The 16,879-nt window shown below is 42.9% G+C and overlaps 1 protein-coding gene across 4 annotated transcripts in view; it reads right to left on the bottom strand.

The window, feature by feature from the left end:
* Window positions 1-16,879, bottom strand: part of MYO1B (myosin IB) — a 429,075-nt gene that overhangs the window by 100,550 nt on the left and 311,646 nt on the right. For all 4 annotated transcript variants that reach the window (XM_073633091.1, XM_073633093.1, XM_073633094.1 and 1 more), the window contains exon 14: window positions 6,076-6,180. In XM_073633091.1, coding sequence (XP_073489192.1) covers window positions 6,076-6,180 — 105 coding nt within the window. The remainder of the gene's footprint in view (window positions 1-6,075; window positions 6,181-16,879) is intronic.

Genomic DNA, 16,879 nt, shown 5'->3' with positions numbered 1-16,879 from the left:
CAGTATTAATGTATATGTATATATATATATATATATATATATATATATATATATATATATATATATATATATATATATATATACACACACATACAAGCCTCCTGCATGTATCCCTACCTTGCAAATGTCACCCCCTTCAGCAGAAGCAGCACCTGCTGAAGGGGGTGAATCGGTGGGTGGGTCTCTTTGTCGGAGCTCGGTGGGCAGAGATGTGATGTCACAAGACTCCCCGCCCACCTCTACTCTCTCCTACTCTTTTTGCTGACTGGGAGCTGATGGCACCATCAATATTCTCCTCAGTCATACTGATCTTCTGCTGATCAAGGATCACGCCCCATAATGAATAACATCCAGTCACAGCTCAGGAAAGGCACCACATGACTTCAGCATGCCCAATCATGCTGAGGTGTGGAGCAACCAAATCCTGGGAGAGCTGGAGAAGAAAGGAGGAGGGATGTGAAGCTGGAATCGTAACACACTCTCTGCTCATTCATGAGATAAAGAAATCAGAGGTCAGTCACAGCAGTGGGGGGGATGTGGCGACACAAACTTATCTGTGTGTCGTTTTTTTATCTTATTAAAAAAAAAGACAATTACTCAGAGCTGGATCAACTCTTCTTGGCAAGACTGGGCACAGATGACTGACATCCTCTACTGTACCAGGTAGAAGTCTTCATTAAAAAAAAAATTCAGGTTAAAATCCACTTTAAGTCTTTTTACCTTTTATTGCTGAACTGAATTCTAGGAGAGAGGGTTTAGGGGTGCAGGATGCCCCAAATTATAAAAGTTAATAGTAGTAGGTGGGGATGAGCCGAACACCCCCTGGTTTGGTTCGCATCCAGAACATGCAAACAAAAAATTTGTGCAAACACCGTTAAAGTCTATGGGACACGAACATGCATAATCAAAAGTGCTCATTTTAAAGGCTTATTTGCAAATTATTGTTATAAAAAGTGTTTGGGGACCTGGGTCCTGCCCCAGGGGACATGTATCAATGCAAAAAGAAGTTTTAAAAACGGCCGTTTTTTTGGGAGCAGTGATTTTAATAATGCTTAAAGTGAAACAATAAAAGTGTAATATTCCTTTAAATTTCGTACCTGGGGGGTGTCTATAGTATGCCTGTAAAGGGGCGCATGTTTCCAAAGTTTAGAACAGTCTGACAGCAAAATGACATTTCTAAAAGTAAAAAAAGTCACGTAAAACTACTATCGCTACTATTACTACTAACTACTAATAATTGCACCGACTGTTGACACCCTCTCACCAAGCTGCTTGGCAATGGTCTTGTAGCCCATTCCAGCCTTGTGCAGGTCTACAATCTTGTCCCTGACATCCTTGGACAGCTCTTTGGTCTTGGTAATGGTGGAGAGATTGGAATCTGATTGATTGCTTCTGTGGACAGGTGTCTTTTATACAGGTAACAAGCTGAGATTAGGAGCACTCCCTTTGAGGGAGTGCTCCTAATCTCAGCTCGTTACCTGTATAGAAGACACCTGGGAGCCAGAAATCTTGCTGACTGGTAGGGGATCAAATACTTATTTCACTCATTAAAATGCAAATCAATTTATAACTTTTTTTAAATGCATTTTTCTGGAAATTCTGTCTCTTAAAATGAACCTACCATTAAAATTATAGACTGACCATTTCTTTGTCAGTAGGCAAACATACAAAATCAGCAGGGAATCAAATACTTTTTTCCCTCTCTGTATGTCATAGGTGATAGCAGTGGAAGATACCCAATTACCTTCAGATATCCACTCAAAAGGGTAGCTTAAAAAGGAGCGCAAGTCAATTTTTGTTTATTAAAAAAAAACTGTAGGTGCTGACTTTTAATAAACAGACACTCTCCTGTCCCAGGATCCAGTGATGTGTTCACCCGAGTCGTTCCTTCGCTCGCTGCTCTGTCTTTGGTGCCGGCATCTCAACTGTGGACACCCAGCTTCACAGTCGAGTGCTCAAGCTGCAAGCGCTGATTGGATGATGATCGACTGCTGGTTTTCCAGCATGCTCATTTGTGTCAGATGAGGTGCTGTACATAGGGGCCAAAAGTCGGTCGGTAACTGCAGAACCGACCGATTTCGTCTGATTTTCGGCCCGTGTGTACCTAGCAATAGAGGTTTAGGAGGATGACAGAGAGAAGGTAAAACAATACCCTGGGGTTTAGGTGAAAAGCATATCTAAAAAGGAGGAGTGTACCACAAACCAAGAATAAGCCCAGTTTAGTGATCACAACGAGAGCTTACATGCTGGAAATAATTGTAGATAATACTGGATAGGTAATTCTGAGAAATAGAGATTGAGTGATCATAGCATGGTTTGTCTGCTGACAGCTGGAAGACTGTAGGCATAAGCTCCAGTTGCTGAAGGACAGAGGGATCTGTTGAGTAGAACCCTGATTCTAGGACATAACTTTAAACCTTACAGGATGCAGGGCAGGAGCCTCAAAGAAGAATAAGGCCTTATGCCGCGTACACAGAATTTTGGTTGGAAAAAGGTATGATGGCTCTTCCGACGGGATTCTGCTCAAGCTTGCCTTGCATACACACGGTCACACAAAAGTTCTCTGAACTTTCGACCGTCAAGAACGCGGTGACGTACAACACTATTACAACGAGCCGAGAAAATGAAGTTCAATGCTTCTGAGCATGCGTCGAATTGTTTCCGAGCATGCGTGATTTTTGGCGCGTCCGAATTGCATACAGACGAACGCATTTTCAGATAGGAACTTTTTCCGACCGAAAAATAGAGAACCTGCTCTCAATCTTTTGCTGGCTGGAATTCCGCCAGCAAAAGTCCGATGGAGCATACACACAGTCGCATCATCGGAGTTTTGCTGGCGGCATTTCCGATCGTGTGTACGGGGCATAAGACATGACTTTTATGCACCAGATGTTTAAACACAGGGATGTTCTCAACAAGGACAGTGAGAGTCTTAAGACAGAAAATGGCTGGGTCAACAACTGAAATGGGCCACTACTTTGGCAACCCCCTCTTCCCCCTTCATAAGGTATTGCTGGGCAAAATGCCTAGGAGGGGCAAAGGCCCCTCCGGGGTTAGGCCAATAGCTACACATGGAGAAAAGACATCAAGTTAAGAGCTCTTTAGAGAACTCTGGCTAGTGACAATAGTTGTACCCAACACAGGCACCTCCAAATCTATCCTATGCACACTGCGTCAATAGGGACTGAGATTTTAGGCTTGGAGTAATATCTACAGACTGCGGCTCCCTGTGTACCAAGTCTTCAAATAAAAAAAGCAAAGGAAGCATCAGGCCATGCAGAGACGGTCTCTGGAGGAGGGGACACTTGCAGCCCCTGCGTTCTGAATAAGCTATCACGGTTGCCATTTTGCCCAAAAACTCTTCCCTAGACATTAAAGAGGAGGGGCTAACTCTTGAAGGGGTTAAGTGAAGCACAATAGAGTGCCAGGACACAGTCAGGGGGCAGTGATCCGAGATATTGGTCTCAGGTCCTATAGAAGGGACACTGCAAGACTCTCCTAGCATGCATATCAAATTGCAAGCTGGCCAGGCCCCGGGATTACTGTCCATGCGTTATGATCTGTCTTACAAGAACAGAGTGAGAGACAGCCAGCAAGGGTATTCACAATTTCACTTCCGAAAAGGTTAATGGCATTTGGTGTGGCATCACTAGTAAGGCAGCAGGTTGCCCACATGTCATTCAAAGGATCACAGGACTGGTGCAGCTACTCCAACATCAGCCATGTGCCCAAATGTGATTGGGACAAGATTCCATTGGACTAACCTCTTCGGAGGGAACCTAACTGTATACACCAATCAGGGTCAAACACTGGCTAAAGCCCTACTCAATATAACCCACATCCAGCAAGGGCCCAGAGAAAAAAACCCCAGGCACATCAGGGGATAAAGAGACAGTATGCAGGAAGCATGCTGCTCCCTGTCAGTCTTCACCCTTATCAGAGGCATACCTCTCAAGGGGTCTTGAGGGACAGGGTTCCACCCGATGGATGCACCGTGGCTCTAGACCTGTAGAACACAGAATCCAGTACCAAAGATACATTACAAACTGGCCTCACTTCTTTATGTCTGCAGGGTCCACATACAGCTTCCATGGAAGAGCCAAGGATCAGCTAATCTGTAAAACTGACCCTTCTGACTTAGCAGCAATTCAAGAAACTTGCCAGATGAAAATAAATCTTGCTTAAAAAATAAAGCTGTCAGGAAGGGCATGCCAGTAAAGGAGATGGCTCCTCTGAACGTTCTTCTGTGCACCTTCACAGGCCAATACATGTTCCTTCTCATGCATGCAGGAATTGGACACATGTGCATGCGTGCACAATGGTGCCCATATACGTGCGCTTGTGACAAATGTTGGTGCCAGACGGACTATTTAAACCATGCCAGTGCTCAGGATCAGGGCTGCTTTATCTTCAGCCTCAAGTGTATCCTGTGTTCCTGCATCTTGATTCCAGTTGCTGACCAATCTTGTCCTGACTACATTCTGAACTCAGGTTGTCCTCTGACCTCAGCTCCTGTCTGTTCCATTGGTTTCTGCTTCACTGGTCGGTTTAAGACCCGGCTTGTACCCTTGTTTTAAATAGCCTTGCCGGATTTAAATGTCATTTTTGTATGTGTGCGCTGTAATCTATTTTCTTCTGTTTGCGGTCTTATAGCAGCACCATCTTAAATGTAAACGCATTTTTAGGGTGTGCCCCCTAAGTCTGTTTGTATTTTGTAAGGGTCCTAACCAGATCCCTTGGGCCGGAGCACCCCATCCCCCCTTCATTACCTCTTATTAATGTCCACCTGTGTTATAGGAGGAGTCCTTATTGATCTCCCATAAAGAGGAGTTTCCCATGGTTGAGATGCAGGACCTTTCATTCTATGAATTGTGTAGGACCCACTGATAATGGGGTACTTTGACGCAGTAGTGGGCTTAGCACTTTATGACCATATGGTGTAACCAAATCCCCATATTTTTGGATATGTTCAGGTGTTTTAAATAGCCTTGCAGGATTTAAATGTAATTTTTGTATGTGTGCGCTGTAATTTATTTTGTCCGGCTTGTACCCTGACCACGCTTCTACCTGTGCCCCTGTACCTGGTTCGTCCTGCCAGTGCGTGACCCGGCCTGCTTGACTCTGCTATTTTGCCTGCTGTCACTGGTACCTGTCTAAAACCCAGCTGTTCCTGTTGACCTACAGTCTGCTACCAGCAACTGTCTCATCTGCCCACTGTCGCCAGTACCAGACTACTTCAGTCCGCTGCCCAGCTACCTGCCTGCTTTACTGAAGACACCCGACAACTTTGCCTGGCCAACGTGGACACCTGCTCTGTTGCTAGCAAGACTTACAGGCACTAGTGCCACCCTGCACTCCTGTGCCTTCTGTTTACACTACCAGGGGCCCTGCTTCAGAGGTGTAGGGGAGGCCTTCCTCATCATATCAGGCTCCGCTACAAGGTACGTGATTAAAAGGGTTTCCTTCTTTTAGAGGAGAGCAGATGTCTGTTCTCCTAGGACACTAGGCATGCAGAGAGCCAGAGGGGTGTATTTTAGGCTGTCCTTACTTTGTTTTGGTCATTTTCAATCTCCTAAAATCAGCAGTATAACTGAATTACATCCTCCTGTGTCCCGTATTGTACTATATAGAACAATATTTGAAAAATACTGCTTACCTTTTTACTTGCTTAAAAATCCAACCTAGCTTTTATGTAATGTTAATAAGAAGATTGTGGAGTTCCGTTTATCATAATAAAACCATGGCTGTACTGTGATGCTAGATCTCATTATCAGTAGTAAACTGGATGTGCAGCCTAATAAAGGGCTAAGGATCTGAAGATTTGGGTGATATGTTGTATGTTAATGCATTTTAAAAATTAACTGTTCCTCGGTTTCCCCTAATTGCACAATGGAAGTTATTCTAAAAAAAAAAAAAAAAAAAAAAAAAAAAAAAAAGAAGCTTTCTATAGAGTGCTCAAAAGAAACAACTATAAAGGTAAGAAATAATGTTTGAAATGGGAACACATTGGGGTTTTCCCAAATTTGACTGCAAAAATGGAAATACACTTAAACATACAGTAGTGTGCTAGGTTACCTCTCGTATGTATTCTTCTTGTTCTTCCTTCAAAGTCAATTCAATAAAGATCTGTTGCAACTTCTCATTGCAGTAGTTGATGATAAACTGCTCAAAACTGTTCTCCTGAAACAGTTAAACAGCACATCAGTCAGTCTTAAATCAGCAACTATACACCAAAGCTAATAAAATTATGGTACTTAGATTTAACAAAATACATAAAGTTAAACCATACACACACAGTATTGCTTTCGTGTATATAAGTCGACTGCGTACATTTCAAAAGTGTTTAATCATTTTACTTCCACGGACATATGGCATAACAGTGAATTGTAAACAGACTCCCAGCCACTATATTAGCCGGAAGTTTGTTTACATCTGCACTGTCACCTGTTGGCTTTCTAATGGAAGTGATTCAGTCGCCTGATCACTTGCACATGTACAGTGACATGCTTCTTCTTCGCCCCCTTGTTATAACAATACAGTTGACAAAAAAAGTAAAGCTTAAAGTGGTTATAAAGGCAGAAGGTTTTTTTTATCTTAATGCATTTTTTTAAAAAAACCTTCTGTGTGCAGCAGCCCCCCTCTGCCCCCTAATACTTACCTGAGCCCCATCTAGATACAGTGTTGTTGCATGAGAGACTCGGCTGTCTGGGACTCCCCTCCTCATTGGCTGAGACAGCAACGTTGCATCATTGGCTCCTGCTGTAGTCACTCAAAGTCAGTGAGCCAATGAGGAGAGAAAGGGGGCAGGGCTGGGCTATGGCTCTGTGTCTGAATGGGCACAGGGAGCTGCAGCTCAGCTCGGGTGCCCCATAGCAAGCTGCTTGCTGTGGGGGCACTCAACAGGGAGGAGGGGCCCAGGAGTGCTGGCGAGGGACCCGAGAAGAGGATATGGGCTGCTCTGTGCAAAACCATTATACAGTGCAGGTAAGTATAACATTGTTTGTTTTTAATAAAAATAAAAAAAAATAAATGACTTTAGTATCACTTTAATAAAATCATTAAAACATCCTGTGTATTAAAGCCCCCAGCCCCTACATACATGGACACACAAATGCACATGTTGCCTATGAAGATTATGATTGTGCCGCACATATTAGGAGGTATTGCTGCACACAGTATTGTGAGAGAAATAATTCTAGGGCCAGCATTCATTGTTCACTTTAAATTGGTGACATGTTAAGGTTTTGGGTATCTTATGGACAATTATAGGTTTGGCATCTATTTCGACACAACCCCATCTTTAATATTTACCAAAAATTGGGTGAAAAAGAAGTTGAGGGAAAACCGCAAATCTCACTTCCCCCAGAGTTACTCAGGTTAGCTTAGGACAGGCAGTTATAAATCACAAAATTTACTTGCAATTCCAGCCAAAAAACAAAAAGGCATTTTCATTTTTCTAGGACATCTCCATTACATAACCATTACGTGAAATGAACTGATACCAGAGCTAAGACAAGGCTCTAATGTGCTCAGTTCTTCAAGTAGAAACAAACACTTTAGTGCTGTGCCACGTTCCTTTCCAGTGGATGACATGTGAATCAGATGAGACCCTGCTATTACATCAAATAATCTGCTCTCATCCCACTTGCTCAGCACAACTAAAGAATGTTTTCTGCTGACATAAGCTTGCTGCCTCCACTTCACCCTACACACATTCATTTCATCAAGTATGCACACACAGCTAGATCAAACAGAATGCCAGCCAAAAGCCAGGACCTAATTAAAGAACCCACAACCCTTATCCACTGTTCTGCCGTGACAGACGTCCTTTATTACCCAAATTCATGGCTCTGCTTTGTGTTGGCTCAGTTTACAGAGGAGGGGTCACAAAGCTTCCTCACGAAAGGCTGCCTCAGGTAGAATTTGAATCACTGTATAACCCAGCTCTTTGCAATTGTTACCATGGAAACATACAGTAAAGCTGACCATACATGATACAATTTTTGTGTTTAATTTCCTCTGGATTTACCTTCAACTAGTAGTGCAAGGGCCATTCTTGATTGCAAACAAATTAAAACCGTTTTGGTTTGACCTCATATTATGTGTGGTTTTGGTAAATCTAAAGGTAAAATTGTACAATCAAATTGTATAATGCATAAGCCAGCCTAAGTCAGTGGTTTTAAACCTTTTTTTGAGTCACAGACCCCTTTAAAAGATAAAGTTCACCTTTTAACAAAAAATAATAAATGCACATTGGTTTGCAGGTAAAAAAAATGTTACATGTTCCACCCTAAATATGGGTAATGTAATATATTGCAAAAGGTGAACTTATCCTTTAAAAATTTGATGAACGCTATGGACCCCCTCCCTAGCAACATTTGCATAAACAAAACTCTGCATGTAATTATTATATATGTACTTTATTTTATTGACATTTGATTGCCTCACACATACAATTGTGCTCAGAAGTTTACATACCCTGGCAGAAGTTATGATTTCTTGGCCAGTTTTCAGTGAATATCAATGATAAACAAACTTTATTCACTCATGGTTAGTGTTTGGCTGAAACCATTTATTAGCAATCAACTGTGTTTACGGTTTTTAAATCATAATCACAACAGAAACTACCCAAATGACCCTGATCAAAAGTATACATACCCCAGTTCTTAATACCGTGTATTGCCCGCTTTAACATCAACAACAGCTTGAAGTCTTTTGTGGTATTTGTGGATGAGGCTCTTTATCTTCTCAGATGGTAAAGCTGCCCATTCCTCTTGGCAAAAAGCCTTCAGTTCCTGTAAGTTCTCGGGCTGTCTTGCATGAACTGCACGTTTGAGATCTCCCCAGAGTGGCTCAATGACATTGAGGTCAGGAGACTGAGATGGCCACTCCAGAACCTTCACTTTATTCTGCTGTAGCCAATGACAGGTCGACTTGGCCTTGTGATGAATGCAAATGTTCTTCCAGTATTTTTTGATAACATACTAAATGCATCTTGCCAACAATTTTGACCAAATTTCCTGTGCCTTTGTAGCTCACACATCCCAAAAACATCAGCGATCCACCTGTTGTATCTTTCTTCATAGGCCTTGTTGACTCTTCTCCAAATGTAGCATTTATTACTGCTGATTGGCATTCTTAATTCATTGGATATCTTTTTATATCCCTTTCCTGTTTTATACAGTTCGACTACCTTTTTCCGCAGATCCTTTGACAATTCTTTTGCTTTCCCCGTGACTCAGAATCCAGAAACGTCAGTGCAGCACTGGATGAAAGATGCAAGGGTCTGTCAGGAGTCCAGAAACTCATTGACCTTTTATACACACACACTAATTACAAGCAAACAGATCACAGGTGAGGATGGTTACCTTTAATAGCCATTCAAACCCCTTCGTGTCAACTTGTGTGCATGTTATCAGGTCAAAATCACCAGGGTATGTAAACTTTTGATCAGAGTCATTTGGTTAGTTTCTGTTGTGATTATGATTTAAAAAAAGAATAAACACAGTTGACCGATAATAAATGGCTTCAGCCAAACACTAACCATGAGTAAAAACAGTAATCATCATATTCTCTGAAAAATTGTCAAGAAATCAAATTCTGACAGTGTATGTAAACTTATGAGCACAACTGTATATGACATACACAATGTTTGAATAAAAAAAATAAACAATCTTAGCAAAAACTCACTCCTTTTCATGCAAAAAGTAATGGCTAATCATTACAAAAATGAAATGCAATCATCTTGCATAGTTACATAGTAGGCAAAGTTGAAAAAAGACACAAGTCCAACTGTGATTTTATGTCAGTATTACATTGTATATCCCTGGATGTTGTGGTTGTTCAGGTGCTTATCTAATAGTTTTTTTAAATTATCGATGCTCCCTGCTGAAACCACTGCCTGTGGAAGGGAATTCCACATCCTAACCGCTCTTATAGTAAAGAACCCGTTACGCAGTTTAAGGTTAAACCGCTATCCATCTAATTTTAGTGAATGACTGTGTGTCTTATTTAATTCCCTTACGCAGAAAAGTTTTATCCCTATTGTGGGGTCACGAGTATGGTATTTGTACATTGAAATCATACCCCCTTTCAAGCGTCTCTTCTCCAGAGAGAATAAGTTCAGTGCTCGCAACCTTTCCTCATAACTAATGTCCTCCAGACCCTTTATTAGCTTTGTTGACCTTCTCTGAACTCTCTCCAGTTTCAGCACATCCTTCCTGAGGACTAGTGTCCAGAACTGGACGGTATACTCCAGGTTCCGCCGGACCAGAGTCTTGTAGAGTGGGAGAATTATCATTTTATCTCTGGAGGTAATCCCCTTTTTAATGCATGCCAATATTCTGTTTGCTTTGCTTGCAGCAGCTTGGCATTGCATGCCATTGCTAAGCCTATCATCTACTAGGACCCCCAGGTCCTTTTCCATCCTGGACTCCCCCAGAGGTTCTCCCCCCAGTGAGTAGATTGCATTGATATTTTTGCCACCCAAACGCATTATTTTAAATTTTTCCACATTAAACCTCATTTGTCATGTAGTTGCCCACCCCATTAATTTGTTCAGATCTTCTTGCAAGGTTTCCACATCCTGCAAAGTTATTGCCCTGCTTAGCTTAGTATCATCCGCAAATACAGAAATTGAGCTGTTTTTCCCCATTCTCCAGGTCGTTTAAGAATTAGGATTTGTCCCAGGACAGAACCCTGGGGGATCCCACTTTCCACCCCGGACCATTCCAAGTACCCCCCATTTATCACTACCCTCTGAACTCGCCCCTGTAGCCAGTTTTCAATCCATGTACTCACCCTATGGTCCATGCCAACTGACTGCAAGACATTTTGGAACTGGAGATCCTTAGATGAATGCGCGGTTCCTTCCGTCCAGTCTATGTCTGGATAATTAAAATCCCCCACGATGACATTTCCCATCCTTGCCGCTAATTCCAATTATGATAGGGGGTCTGCCTCCTCCCTCTGGTAAGGGGGCTTATAGCATACTTCCAGTATTACTTTCCCCTTAGTTTCTTTTCTTTGCAGCTCTACCCATAAGGATTCCACCTCCTCCCTTGCTCCCTTAGAGAGGTCATCTCTCACATTCATTTGTACATCATTTTTGATATACAGGCATACCACTCCCCCTTTTTACCGCTCTATCCCTGTGATATAGGGAATACCCTTGAATGGTTGCCAGCCAATCACGAGAGCTGTTGAACCAAGTCTCTGAAATTCCTACAAAATTGAAATCCTCCTCGAACAACAGTAGCCCTAATTCTCCCATCTTGTCCGCCAGACTCCTGGCATTGGTGAACATGCCACGTAGTTTAGACCGGTCACATATGGTCAACTTATTGGGTGTTCTGAGGTTGCAAATAGGACTTGTTAATATACTTACCTCGGGTTTAGGTGCTTTAGTCAACTACCACTAATGCCCCCAATACTACCCTCTGGAATATGTTCCGCGCTGACTATCTCTACCTCTGAACCCTCCCCCGTCACCTAGTTTCAAAGCCCCTCTAACTTTTCGGCCACCTTCGCTCCCAGCATATCTGCACCCTCCTCATTTAGGTGCAGTCCGTCCCTTCTATAGAGTTGGTGACCGACTGAGAAGTCGGCCCAGTTCTCCCGGAACCCAAACCCCTCCTTACTACAGCAGCTCCTCAGTCACTTGTTTACTTCCCTAATCTCCCTCTGCCTTTCTGGTGTGGCTCGAGGTACCGGTAGTATTTATGAGACTACCACCTTGGAGGTCCTTTTCCTCAATTTAACTCCTAAGTCCTTAAAATCATTTTTTAGGACACTCCATCTTCCTCTGACTTTATCATTGGTGCCAAGGTGCAACATGACAACCGGTTATTCCCCTGCCCCTCCCAGTAATCTGTCCACCAAATCCGTGATGTGCCGAACCCGAGCGCCCAGGTTCAAGTTGTGCAAATTAAACAAAGCAATTTTAATTCTACTCAAATCTACTATTACTGCTACTAGAAAAAGAATTTACACTTCCTGCTATGGAGTGGCAAAGACAGCGGTTGTGCAGAGAACGATGATACAAATTAAAACGTAAACATGGGCCAACAACGAGCCATGAGACACTTGGCAGGAGGAGCTATACAGTAAGCAGTGGCAGGGTGAGTTTTTATTTTTTATTTATGGATTTATTTAAATGGGAAACCACTGATTGAGACGAGGGGGAGGTCTGTATAGTAGATATTTTTTTATCTTACCGTCGTGGACCCCCTGAAACCCATCCATGGAGCCCAGGTTAAGAACCCTTGTGGTAAGTGGTACCCAGACATGCATATACAATGATCTTATATTTTTAGAATCTACAACCAATATACGCAGTTCTCTGTACTTACACTATGAGTTAATGGAACTTAAAATGTACTGCATTCGTTACAAAGTCCTTCTCAAAGTGGGAAAAAACCCTCCACAGCAGGGATTGGGAACCCCAGGCACACATGCCAGACATGGCACGCAGCCGCATTTATGATGGCACAAGAGGGAAGCCTTGGACACCCACCTCCCACACGTCAGTAAAGCCGGCTAGCTTGGTCGTGCATGGCTACACAGGAGGGAACATGGGGGGTTCTCCCTCACCTCATTTCCTGTCCAATTCTGTTCCTGCCACCTCCCTCAGCTTGCCTGCATTTAGCCGAAACTGAAGCACGTTTGAGCATGGCCAGATCTAGAGGGTGCTGCGCTGCCCTTCTCCCCCACCTCTTCCAGAATGCTGTAGTCGGATCGGTAAGCCCCTTCTCCTATTTTCGGGCTGCACTCAGCCTGGACACAGGGGCTTGCAGCAGAGCTGCTTATCCCCATACAGCACATAGCGGAGATCAGATTCTTTTACAAACACAGTCGCCATCTGCAGAGTGTCTAGCTGGCTGTTGCAGTTTTGACCTGTGAAATCCTCAGATCTCAAAGGCAGCACAGCTGCAGCAGCCAGCTATACACTGTGCAGATCAGAATCTGATTTAAGCTGTTTGCAGTGTGGGGTGGACCTCTGCCGAGTGCCTTACCAGCAGTGACCCATGTCCTCTGCCCTGCTGTGTGCACTGTGGGGAGGAGGAGCTCTGCTGAGTGCCCTACCAGCAATTACCCAGTCCTCTGCCCTGCTGACCTCCGTCTTATGCCCTGATGACTCCATGCTCTGTACTAACTTCTGCAACACTGCTTGCTGACCTCTCACCATTTGCCTTTCTGGCCTCTGTACACTGCCCTACGAACTGCAGACCCTATCCTCTGCCCTGCTGACCTCCCATCCTCTGCCCCCTGACATTTTCTACTGCACCCTCACATCAGACTAGATCTGGTCCTGGTGTTGAGCTGGCTGCCCCAAGCCACCTGCTCCTATTTTGGACTGGTAATTAACAAATTATTGGTAACTACTAATTTATAGGTGCAAGAATTGGGACTGATCTGAGGTATGAAGATGCAGGAATTGGGGTGATCTGAGGTGTGACTACAGGAATTGGGCTGCTTTGAGATCTGAGGGTGTAGGGACTGGGGCTGATCTGAGGCATGAAGGTGCAGTTGTTGGGGCTGATCTGAGGCGTGAGGGTGCAGGAATCGGGGCTGATCTGAGGCGTGAGGGTGCAGGAATCGGGGCTGATCTGAGGCGTGAGGGTATCGGGGTTGATCTGAGGCGTGAGGGTGCAGGAATTGGGGCTGATCTGAGGCGTGAGGGTGCAGGAATCAGGGTTGATCTGAGGCGTGAGGGTGCAGGAATCGGGGCTGATCTGAGGCGTGAGGGTGCAGGAATTGGGGCTGATCTGAGGCGTGAGGGTGCAGGAATCTGGGCTGATCTGAGGCGTGAGGGTGCAGGAATCGGGGCTGATCTGAGGCTTGAGGGTGCAGGAATCGGGGCTGATCTGAGATGTGCAAGTGCAGAAATTGGGATTGATCTGAAGTCTGAAAGTGCAGAAATTAGGATTGATCTAAGGTGTGAAGGTGCAGGAACTGGGGCTGATCTGAGGTGTGAAGGTGCAGGAATTAGGGTGATCTGAGATGTGAAGGTGCTGAAATTAAAGTAATCTGAGGGGTGAAGGAATTGGGGCTGATTTGAGGCATGAAGGTGCAAAGCTTTAAATTTCTTACTCATATTCAAGTCATTTACAGTATTTACTTTATAAAGATTCCATTTCGGGACTGTGTGAAGAAGACTTTTTTTTATGTATCTGGCACTCTCAATTTCTTTGAAAACATTTTTCAGCACACTGTCCTCAAAAGGTTGCCTACCCCTAACTCTGCAGAAAAGTATTCTATCAACCTTTTTATTGAACAGCTGCACTCCGGAATATAGCCTTTATTAGTAAAAAGTCCAACAGATACAAGCCACAGCAAAAAATGCATGGCAGCTATGACTAAGCACTGTTAAGTGTGAAAAGCGTCAGCTCGTTTGTCCCATTTTTTGCTGTGGCTTGTATCTGTTGGACTTTTTACTAATAAAGGCTATATTCTGGAGAGCGGCTGTCAAGAACTTCTTTTGCCTCATGTTGCTATATGCTTAGCCGGCACCTGGTGTTCCAGTTCCGAGGAGAGTTCTATATCCACATTTTCACCTGGAGCGGTGATCCCTTTCCCTTCCCCCATCAACCTTTTTATTGTTATTTTTACAAGAGATGACTGTGCATCAGAAAAATATCAGTATTTTCAATGAAGCTCTTCAGAACTACCTCACACTTTACCACATGTCTGACTTAACCACTTTACCCCAGGCCATTTTTAACATTTCTCTCATACATTAAAAAAAAAAAAAAATCTGATTTTTACAACAACTTGAGCTCCAGAAGGGTTTACCTCATTTATGACAAGAACATTTTTTGCTATTTAGCACTGTGCTACTTTAACTGGCAATTTGTGTAAAAAAAAAAGATAAAAAATTCAGTTGTGTACAGTACTGCATGACTGTGCACAGTCATGCAGTACTGTACACAACTGAATTTTTTAACTTTTTTTTTTACACAAATAGTGCTTTCTTTTGGTGGTATTCGATCCCCACTGGGTTTATTTCTTGCAATATGAACCAAAAAATATGAAAATTTTGAAATAAAAATATTTTCTACATTGTCATAAAACATCCAATAAAATCAAACGCTGTCATAAATTTGGGCCACAATGTATTCTGCTACATGTCTTTGATTTAAAAAAAATCCCAATAAGTGTAAAATAATTGGCTTGTGTGAAAAGTTATAGCCTTTACAAACTATGGTAATATATTTGAAAATTGTTCTGATTTTCTGATGTACTGACGACCCATCTCATTTCTTGAAGCCCTAAAATGCTACAACAGTACAAATTCCCCCCCAAATGAGCCCTTTTTGGAAAGTAGACAATCTGAGGCATTTAGTAAGAGACATGGTGAGTTCTTTAAAGCAGTATTTTTTGTAAAAAATAGAGTTTTTTTTTTCCTCACAATTTTTTTTTTTAATTTTTTTGTACACATACTGTCATCAGTGCAGTACAGCACCATCATATGACTGATGTGGTGGTGATCAGGGACACTAATAACAGTATGTTAAAAAAAAAAAAATAGGATTTTTAAAAAAGCTTACCTGTAAAATCCTTTTCTTGGAGTACATCATAGGACACAGAGCCTCAAGTAATTACTTGGTGGGTTATGGGCCTACCTTCAGGTGTTGACATTGGTATAACCAATACAGGAAGTTGACTCCCCTATATAACCCCTCCTCCTTCCAGGAGTCCTCAGTTTTTGTAGCCAAGCAATATAAGCAATATACTCTCACCCCATAAAACAGAGGGGCGGGAGCTCTGTGTCCTATGATGTACTCCAAGAAAAAGATTTTACAGGTAAGCTGTTTTAAAAATCCTATTTTCTTTATCATACATCATAGGACACAGGGCCTCAAGTAATTACTTGGTGGGATGTCCCATAGCAATGCTACTTGAGGGGAGGGAGACACAACCCGTAGGGAACCCCCAGACCTTGAGGAATTATACTGCTGCTTGCAGCACACTGCGCCCAAAGGAGATATCCTCATTCCATCTTACATCTACTTGATAAAATTTTGTAAATGTATGCACTGAAGACCAAGTCGTGGCCTTGCAGATCTGAGACATGGAGGCCTGGTGATGCACTGCCTAAGAAGCACCAAGCGCTCTGGCAGAGTGCGCCTTAACTTGAAAAGGGGGAAGCTTTCCCTTTAAATCATAGGTTTGAATTATAACCTGCTGAATCCACTTAGCCACAGTGGATTTTGACACTGCCTGTCCTTTAGGACCCTCTGGCAGAATAAATAAGACATAAGTCTTACGAATCTGAGCAGTTTTCTTTAAATAGATCTTCACTGCTCTCACCACATCAAGACAATGTAGTGACTTTTCTTCTTTGCAACATGGTTTTGGAAAAAACGATGTCAGGACAATATCTTCATTCAAATGAAAGTCTGAAACCACTTTTAGCAAAAAGCCTGGACGAGGGCGTAACACCACTCTGTCCTCATGAATAACCAACTATGGCTCTTTACAGGAAAGAGCAGCCAATTCTGAAACCCTTCTTGCTGAGGATATAGCAACCAAAAATATCAGCTTCCTAGTCAGAAGAACTAAGGGAACATGCTGTAATGATTCGAATGGCGGTCTTTGTAACACTGACAAAACTAAATTCAAGTCCCAAGGGCTTAAGGGTGATTTAACTGGCGGATTAATCCGCATCACTCCTCGCATGAAACCCCGGACTAAAGAATGCGTAGCAAGTGGTCTTTGAAATAAAATTGCTAAGGCTGAGACTTGGCCCTTAATAGTACTCAGGGCCAACTTCATCTCTACGCCTACTTGTAGAAAGGCAAGAATTCTGCATATAATATATATCTACGAGGGTGCCAACCCTTGGATTTACACCAGGAAACATAAGCTTTCCAGACTC

Source organism: Aquarana catesbeiana, linkage group LG06 (genome assembly GCF_042186555.1).
Source record: "Aquarana catesbeiana isolate 2022-GZ linkage group LG06, ASM4218655v1, whole genome shotgun sequence".
In the NCBI taxonomy this organism is placed as follows: domain Eukaryota; kingdom Metazoa; phylum Chordata; class Amphibia; order Anura; family Ranidae; genus Aquarana; species Aquarana catesbeiana.
Note: the sequence above shows the minus strand (reverse complement) of the source record. Positions and strands in the feature narration are given on the sequence as shown.